The 9430-nt window shown below is 40.1% G+C and overlaps 2 protein-coding genes across 4 annotated transcripts; one reads left to right on the plus strand and one right to left on the minus strand.

Moving 5' to 3' along the window:
* Positions 1-2671: 2671 nt before the first annotated feature.
* On the minus strand, positions 2672-4242 carry LOC121976130 (transcription factor MTB1-like). Its single transcript, XM_042528141.1, has one exon. It carries the CDS (start codon positions 4107-4109, stop codon positions 2775-2777), a length of 1335 nt encoding a protein of 444 aa, XP_042384075.1. The 5' UTR covers positions 4110-4242; the 3' UTR covers positions 2672-2774.
* Positions 4243-6275: 2033 nt separating this feature from the next.
* On the plus strand, positions 6276-9010 carry LOC121993575 (protein ABIL2-like). 3 transcript variants are annotated; one of them, XM_042548094.1, is made up of 11 exons: positions 6276-6549; positions 6637-6780; positions 6993-7075; positions 7168-7318; positions 7493-7592; positions 7762-7860; positions 7956-8000; positions 8099-8135; positions 8223-8332; positions 8420-8523; positions 8829-9010. In XM_042548094.1, the coding sequence occupies exons 2-11, from the start codon at positions 6673-6675 to the stop codon at positions 8985-8987; spliced, it is 996 nt and encodes a 331-aa protein (XP_042404028.1). In that variant the 5' UTR covers positions 6276-6549; positions 6637-6672; the 3' UTR covers positions 8988-9010. The 3 variants fall into 3 exon arrangements, with proteins under 3 accessions (XP_042404028.1, XP_042403986.1, XP_042403941.1); XM_042548052.1 differs by having other exon boundaries at positions 6277-6549; positions 6645-6780; positions 8817-9010; XM_042548007.1 differs by having other exon boundaries at positions 6278-6549; positions 8817-9010.
* The last annotated feature ends 420 nt before the right edge of the window (positions 9011-9430 follow it).

The following is a 9430-nucleotide window of genomic DNA, read 5'->3' on the forward strand; positions in this document are numbered from 1 at the left end:
CTTCCGGTCAAAACTTGAGCTATATGTGTCTTACCGCTCATTTCATTGATGAGAATTGGGTTTTGCATAAAAGGATCATTAATTTTTGTCCTCTTGCTGGCCATTTGATAGGTCGAGGGGTTGAAAAGTGTTTGATTGATTGGGGACTTAAGAAAATTATGACTGTAACGGTAGACAATGCTAGTTCTAATGATTTGGCAGTTGATTATTTAAGAAGAAGACTTAATCATTGGGAATCTAGTATTTTGGATGGAAAATTTCTACACATTCGTTGTGTTGCTCATATCTTTAATTTGGTTGTAAAGGATGGTTTAAAGGATATGGATTCATCTATTGTGAAAGTTCGTACTATAGTGAAATATGTTAAATCTTCTCCTGCAAGACTTCAAAAATTTAAATCTTGTGTAGAAGAAGAGAAGATAGAAAGTAAAAGTCTTGTTTGTTTGGATGTTGAAACAAGATGGAATTCAACATATTTGATGCTTGAGTCTGCTGTGAAGTTTAAGAAAGCATTTGATAACTTGATAATTAGGGACTCTTCTTGCTATAAGGAGATGATGAAGGTGAGTGGAGGTCCTAATGATGAGGATTGGAGAAGGGTTAGTCATTTCTTGCCAATTTTGAAGATTTTTTATGATGCTACTTTGATGTTATCCGGTTCTCGTTATGTCACTTGCAATAGTTGTGCACAAAGTGTGTTTGCCATTGGTTTAGAGATCTCTAATTTGTGCAAAAGTGATGATGAAGGATGTAGGAAAATGGCAGAACAAATGAAACTAAAGTATGATAAGTATTGGGGTGACATTCTTAACATCAACTATTTGATATTTATCTCCATGTTACTTGATCCAAGGCATAAGATGCATCTAGTTGATTGGGTTGTGCGTAATTGCTTTGATGATACCAAAAGTACACTCTTGAATTTGAATGTGAAGATTCTTATTGATGAATTGTTCAAGCTCTATACTTCTTCAATGCCTCAAGAAGACAAGCAAAAAAGTTCCGCTTCAAATAGTGCATTGAATAATAGGAATGAAAATCGTCAAGGGGAAGTTATGGATTTTGCAAAGTTGTTGACTTCAAGGTTTCAAATGGAGGTTGGTTTTGATCATCCTCAGAGGAACAAATCTGAGTTGGATAAATATCTAGAAGAACCGCTTGAGAATGATTGTGAAAATTTTAATATATTGTCGTGGTGGAAGGATAATCAAAGGAGATTTCCTATTCTTGCAAAGATGGCCCGTGATGTACTTGCTATACCTGTGACAACTGTTGCTTCTGAGTCGGCTTTCAGTACTGGGGGTCGCGTCCTTGACTCATTTCGTACTTCTTTAACCCCAAGAATAGTTGAGGCCCTTATTTGCACTCAAGATTGGGAACGTACAACAAAGGCTGTAGTAATTGAGGAAAGTTTGGCATCATTGGAGCAACTCGAAGAAGGTTTAATATTCTAATTATTTTATTTAATTTTTAATTGATTAATATCGTTTAAAATATACTAATATTGATATTTATAAGTTGTTCATTGTTGATTTTTGTAGGAATGAAGGAGTTAACTACGGAGCAACCAAGCTTTATAATTGATGATGAGAGTTATATGGCTTAAGTTTATCGTATTAGAACTAGAAAATTGTCGAGGTACATCATCTTGTAATATTTGATTGAATAAATTGTTGAGATAAAATATGTGAAGTTGTTGTGATACTGTGTTGTTTTGTTTATTGTAGAATACTAGAATATAAGCTCAACTTGAGATGAAGCCACTAGAAACCAGAGTAGACCAGAGTAGACGGAACTTCAAGCCATTGAGATCAAGCTTTAAAGATTATAAACTATTGGGTCATTTGGGTGAACCAATGTCTTTTTGTTTTAAAAGAAATATGCATGTAATTTTGTTTTAAAAGAAATATGCATGTAATTTTGGCATTTGAAGTTATGAGTTAAATTCATTTTCAAGCCTATGAAAAAAATTAAAATATAGAAAAAAATCGGATCAGCGGATATCCGGCTGTCCGATCCGATCCGATCCGGTGTTTTCGGATCGGATAGTGGTCGGATACCGGATCGGATACGGATCACAGATTTTTTTAAAAAAAGAAGCGGAAATCCGATCCGAAATACCGGATCGGATCCGATCCGTAGGTTTGCCCACCCCTAGTCAGAATTGAATGTCGGAATGACTATGCTGTGGCACTTGCTACTTTTTTTTTTTTTTTTTTTTTTTTTTTTTTTTTTTGTAGTGCCACTTGCTAATGCTTGCCTTCCCCCCTTTTTCTTTGTGAGTTTGTAGGTGTCCTTGCTTCAACGTATTCTTCCATCCAGTCAACTCCAACTTACTGATATTTAATTTTCACCTATTTAAAATAGGATCATAAAGGTCAGTTGTGCTTAGGACAAATGCCCTCTGTAATCTATCTTTTTCGGATAGTATGGAACCGGTGACGCATCACTTTTTCTTAAATTAAATTGAGTATTACACAAAAAAAAAAAAAAAATCAATTGAATTAGAAGAGCATGGCAAGGCAAACAAGTTGTATATTGGATAGGCTTATTTGGTTAGATAAGTTGATTAGATTGGAACAACAAATCACGAGCGTGACATTCGAAATTAACCCTTTCATGTTCATGCGACAGTGGACTGTAGAAGCATCCTAGCTACTGCAGTCGTCTGTAAACACAAAGCCGAGAGATGGATCGACATGAAATTTTAACTTTAACTTCTTAATATACATCACGAGCATCGGATTTATTAAAATAAATTAAGAAGCAATTAATTAATGGCTGGTCGATTGCTGAGTTGCGCTCTGTCCCCGGCCTAAAGCAGTCATCAGCTTCTCTCTGGTCGTCTCCGCGTCGCCGGCAGACTTGACGACGAAGGTGTGCACCACTCTGTCGCCTCTCACGGTGGCCTTCGAGTCTGTCACTTCGACCTCCGACCGCTTCAAGGCCTGGATGACGCTCCCCGCCGGGTGCGCACCCAACTCGCAGCCCACGCGGACGACGACCTCCCCGCCGGCCACGCCCACATCGACCTGATGCTCCACGCACTTGTAAGCGCGGGCGGCCTCCATTTCCCCGACCCTTCGCTGCAGCTCTGTGATGTGGACGATGGCGTCGCCGATCAACGACGCCTTATCCATCTTCGAGATGTTGGGCACCACCGCCCGCAGCGCGTAGAACCGCTGATTGAGCTTCTCGCGCCTCTGCCGCTCCGCCTCCACGTGGTTCAGCGGTTCTTCCCGCCCGTTCGCTGGCTTCCGTCCCCTCTTCTTCGGCCTCCGTTCCTCCTCCGCTGTCGGAATTGCATTGAGGTTGCCAGAGCTGTCCTGGTGGAACAGATCTAAATTCTCCATCAGCGTCTCGTTTAAATCGCCGACGAAGATTTTTTTAGGACCCTTCGTCGAAGAAGAAGCGGCGGCGCTTGCGGCGGATGTGGAGCCGTCGTGTCCGGCGGTTAACAGAGTGTTAATCCTCTTTAACGCTTCGGGGTCCTCCGGGATTTCGTCGGTGGAGACCAATTCGAGCACGCCGGTCGTGAACGGAAGCAGCACGACGGTCCGGAACCCCGCGGACCGCGCGAGATATGCCCGAACGAAGTAGTCACAGCATCCGAGCTCCGCCTCCCCGATCCAGACGTGCTTCCCCGTGAGCATAGCCCTCCCCGGCGCTCCCTCGCCGCAGGGAAACGAGAAGTACATGGAGGCCAGGAAGTACATCTCCGCGTCCGCCACGTGGTCTAGCTCGACCGCGCGGTTCTCCTCGCCGCCGCCGCCGTAGAGTTCGTGGAGCCGCTCCAGCACCCGCTTCCTCTGTCGAGCAGCGTCCAGCTGGAGGCACTGCCCGCCATCGAGGTTGCGTAAGCAACCGTCTCCCCATCCGAGGATGAGCTCGCCCTCCGGCGACCGGGCCGCTTGCCAGAAGACGCAGCAGGTCCAGGGCGAGCCGCGGCCCTCAACGAGCTCCCGGAGCTTGGCGTGGATCTCCACCACACCGTCCTCGACGGCGAGGTGGTCGGAGGATGACACGCGCCGGGGGTCGAGGAGGTACTCGAAAGCGCGGCCGCCGAGGACGGCCGCAGCCGCCGCCCGATCCTCGTCGGACCACCTCATCTTCGTCTCCAACTCGAACTACCAATGCGGAAATATCCCCAATCTGGAGAAACGTGGATTTCGTCACGCAGATTAAGGAACAAACTGCGTACACAGTCGAAATAAAAAGGAGGACGATGGGACCTCAAAAAACTTGTCGATACAGTTAAACATCTTTTGGCAGACAGTTGATTGGCTCCGACGAAAGGGGAATTACAATTTACAAAAAATAAATCAGAAATTTTAATTTTAATTTTAATTTAAAATTTTATATAACAAAATATTGTCGATACACTGCAAGGCATCAGTTGCTTTCGAGTCGTTGCCTCGTTGGATTTGTGACCATGGAATCTGCGGAGTCACTAAAGTTGTAACCACACTCATGATCCACGCGGGCCCCATCACGAGGGAGCGCCTGGCCCGTGAATTAAAGCAGGTAGAATTCAGGGTGACGGCGATGGGTTTACGATTCGCAGCGTGGTACATATTATTTTGGAAATTCACGAATGTTATCCGATGAATATTATAATCTGATTATTCGATGGTTGGTTTGTTTTTTTTTTTTTTTAAAGTATGACATCTTTCATCTTTGTATCATTTGCCAGATTGTTATTTTATTTTATTTTAGAGATATATTATTTTATTATATTAGCTATATGTTACACATGTTCCAATTTTCAATTCGTTAATGATATTAAATCTGTGACGGCTACATGTAAATTAACTGAATCTACTTTATTTTTTTCATCGATGCACGCACCAATTCAGACCACGCCAACTCCCTGCACGAGATTCAGTGAACCGAATTCGAATCGGGTCGGTTTTTTTCACGTGCGCCAATTTTTGTCCATTGCATCTGAATTACAACATCGCCAATTCAAAAAATGTGAAGTCAAAATATTGTACACAGTTAGAAATAATCCTTTTAATTTAATTCGTATTCTTTTTTTTTACTTTACTTTTTATATAAAAGAGTAATAATATGGAAACTTAAGAAAAAATTTAAGGATCATTTTCAATTTTTTCTTAAGTTTTTTTTTCTGTACATATTATTAAATACAACTTAATTTATTTAAATCAGTCGAACGACTTGACTTTGAGGGGAGTTAATAAATTAGTGAGCATCAAATCCGTTGACTTTTGAATTTTCGTGCACGCATAGAAATTCTTTCACGTGCCTCGAATGAGTTTCGTGCATGAACCATGACTTGAAAAAAATCTTCTGTTCTGTTGACTGAAGGAATAAACCTAATTGTTATTTGTCTGATCTTGCTTTTCAACTTTAGTGGGCCTTTAGCAGGCCTCAAAAATTGGGCTGGGTCAATCTAGATGTCTTTCATTATCCAGATATTTGCCTCATCTTCTGTCATTTGATTGGATTAACATATCATCAATGAGTTAGTTGAGACAATGACAAATCATGATTTAATTTAGCCTCTCTTTTTTCCATTTTTATTTTAATTTTTTGATTAATTATTTGACTTTATTAATTATGGATGGTTAGCTGCTATAGGTCTGCTAGCAAATATATGACTATCTATGACAATTAAATTACTGGTGATACTAGATCGCTATATTAGAAATCATCATACTTGAATTTATTTGAGTAAAATCCTGAATTTATTTGATGAGTAAAATATAGGAGCTGACTGTTATCTCCAGACTAATCAACTCGTAAAAATTAAATACCCGGCTTTTTTTTTTAAAAACAAAACTCTTAAAGAAGACAGAGTAGATGACACAAAAGTCTTCAAAATAATTGACAAATAATTAAACAAATTGCTGTGTCAATTCAATTAGTAATGGCGGAGTCGTGCAAGAACGGTGACCAACGACTTACGACTCCAAGAACCTCCTTTTTTTTGTTTGTTTTTTTTTACTTAAAAAAAATCGATATATGTCAGCGTTATGTTAATTGGAGGTCCCACCTGTAGGCATAATGATTAGACAAGGGGACCACCAGTTGCGTGAACCGGTGGGGTCGCTTCTTTCATGCCCCCGACGTGCTCGCCGTGATTGATGTTCCCCAAATTCCACCCGCGGACGACCGAAACATGATGAAGGCGTGTCCGGCGTTTACGCTCACCGGCCCGTGACGTTAACGCCGAATCACTGGTCCGACCCTGCCTCTCCCGATAAATCTTCGAGCCAAATATCGAAATAACTCGGAAGAATATCCTGAGGGTGAGCTCACGGCAAGTGATTGCACTCCGAATTGAACCCCGAGATTAAAAACAGAACAGAACGACAACCAAATCCGCCTCGGTTCCTGCAACAAATTACGACACGAAGCGTTCGTCAGTTTAGTTAGCAGAATGAAGCGCTCAATCTGATTCAGTTCCCCTTCTTTTTCGCTTGGATTGATGCTTTGATTGGGCGAAGTCGCAGTACCGGTTTCTTTACTGTAGCTCTGCCATCTCCTCTTCCCTCTTCATCATTGCAATTCACACGATTGACAAAGGTGAGTCACAAAGTCGTTAAATTTCTTCATCCCGTCTCTTGTGTCTGCAGAAATGGTGCTGAGACCTGTGTTTCTTCTTGCGGAAAGGGTTGCAGGTAGCAGCGGCCAAATTTTGATTCATCCATGGAGGCCATTTATCCATCTGCTTCCTTGAATTATTGCCAGTTCGATGGGTCCACTTTTGATGAGCTCTCCATGGAGCAAAGCCTGCTCTTCTCGGATAGCCTCAAGGTTCCACTTTTTGTCTCTTTGATAAAGTCGATTTCTTGGATTTGTTAATTCTAAGTGTGATCTTGCTGAAGGTGTTGATGTTTCCTTACTGTTTGAAGAAATGGTGATATAGAATCAAATGCAATTTCAGTTTTTGATATGAGATGGAGTATAATTCTTTCTTTCTTTCTTTTTTTTTTTTTGATCTTAGCGTTTTGCATTTTTATCTCCAGGACTTGAAGAATTTGAAGGCGCAATTGTACTCTGCTGCTGAGTATTTTGAGTTGTCATACATCACTGATGACCACAAACAATTGTAGGTGCATTCTTTGATTAACTCATTAAACATTCTTTAATAACTTGTCTTCTTTCTTCTGAATCAAAATCTACGATGCTTGGCATTGGCAGTGTGGTCAACACATTGAAAGACTATGCTATCAAGGCATTGATTAACACTGTGGACCATCTTGGATCAGTTTCATACAAGGTAAATGGGGTTCTGAATGAGAAGGTCGATACTATTTCTGCAGCAGAATTTCGAGTTTCAAGTATCGAACAGGTGTAATTTGAATCTTCACTCCATGGTTTCATTAAGGAATTGAATTCTAGATCAGCATATTTCATAACAGCGTAATAGACTATTTTAAGTGTTGTTTAAGGTGAACCAGATTGTAAAAGAAAGAGGCTACAAAGAATTTGGATATTTAACAAAACTTCTCTATGTCTATCACAGAAAATTCGAACGACTCAAGAACTTGTCGATCGCGAAGGGCTAACTCAACAGTCTCTGTTAATCAAAACTCCTAGATACCACAAACGATATGTTTTACCTGGCAAGTCTCTTTTCCTTCTACGTTTGATTAAATAGTTTATACCTCCATACATTTAGCTGACCACCCCAAATAATTAAAACTTGCAACTTGTCATCAAAGTCATCGTTAGCGGCAAATCCATGCTTCTGATTTCTACACGTTTCTTGTTTGGTTTGATTGTATTGTGTAGGAGGTCAAACCATGCCTGAATCTGGAAAATATGCAATGCCAAAGTATGAAATCCATAATGCTGCCAAGAAGAACATTGAACCACCCAAGTTTGAATCTGGTAAACTTTGATGTGTTCCAATAAATATCAATCATTAATAGTTCATTCACAATCAATATTTCAATTGCTGATCATCATCTTTACCATCTCTACAGTCCACAATGCTGACAAGAAGATTGAATCAGCCAAGTTACAATCTGGTAAAGTTTGATGTGCTACAACAATTATCAAACATTAATAGTTCATTCACTATTAACTTTCCAACTGCTGATTAAACCAATCTTTGCCATCTCTACAGTTCAAAAACCAACACTGGATAAAGCACCTTCACTTAGGTACTCGTATCAGATTTTTAATTTAACTCTAAAAACATGAGCTTGCACTCCTACAAATTTGAGGTTCCTGTGAAATGCATTAACCAGGAAGACGCAAACCATGTCGAAATCTCCTTCCGTACGAGCACGCTCAGTATCTCCTCGGAAACTCCGTTCTCCTTCGCCTTCACAGCATTTTGGAAAATACTTCAGTCCTGGTACTAGTTCAGATTACATCCTTTGGATCAAATTCAGCTGACAGAAATTAGTTGAGACTTACAATATGTTTCTAATTCCAAATTCAGATAAAAGAGCACCATCCCCAGTTCCAGTGTCTAATCCATTAGCAAGGTCTGGATCGCTTGCAATAAGACCCAAAACTCTCAACTCATCATTCAGCATGCAACAGGTATCAAAATGCCACTATTTTAAAACTTAAAATGATTCTGGCACGCACTTGAACTCTTCATAGTTCGTTTTGGAGCCTTAAAATGGGAACCTAATCATGTGCTGATAACTTGAGAAACTTTGCGAAATGCCATGGAAGTAATATTTTCCCATGCTATTCTCTGCTAAAAGTTGTTTGGCTTGTTTTCTTAAAAATTAATGTTTCGTCCCCACAATTACATCGAAATGAACATTTTCTTTGTTGTTTGTTCAAATTTCTTTGCAATATAATGTTTAATTTTTCTTTTTCTGCAGTATCCTTCACAGACTAAGAAATCAATATCAATGAAGCTGCATGCTGAAAGGAATGACCAAAAAGATACCGAGCAGAATCCAAGCAGAGGCAAAAAATTGCTTAAGACCCTGCTCAGCAGGCGCAAATCCAAAAAAGATGATACAATTTATAATTATTTAGAGGAATATTGAATCAAATATTTGCATTTTTTCTACCTCAAATTTTGTTTGTGAAACATACTTAAAGTTATATCATGTAAAGCAGTTTAAAAACAAAGCAAAGATCTGCACTAGATCATGAGCAGTAATCCTTCACATCATGAGCGTATCGTGAAACGAAATGATTCATTTCATGTTCACGCAACAATAGAAGCGTCCTACTTCAGTTGTCGGTAAACACAAAGCAAAGAGATCTGCACTAGAGGTCCACCTTTGTACTTACTCAAACTATTACACAAGAATAAGCATAGAAATCGAGAAACAAATAAAGAGTGATGGACATCGAGTGAGAGAGAAAGAGATAGATACCATTGGGTGGGAGGGTGAATTCGTGATCGAAGAGATCAAGAGGGAAGAACATGTGAAGTGTGAGGTTAATTAAGGATACTAAGGTGAGATCTTATGAGTGGTTTCTT

Source organism: Zingiber officinale, chromosome 1B (genome assembly GCF_018446385.1).
Source record: "Zingiber officinale cultivar Zhangliang chromosome 1B, Zo_v1.1, whole genome shotgun sequence".
Taxonomy (NCBI): Eukaryota; Viridiplantae; Streptophyta; class Magnoliopsida; order Zingiberales; family Zingiberaceae; genus Zingiber; species Zingiber officinale.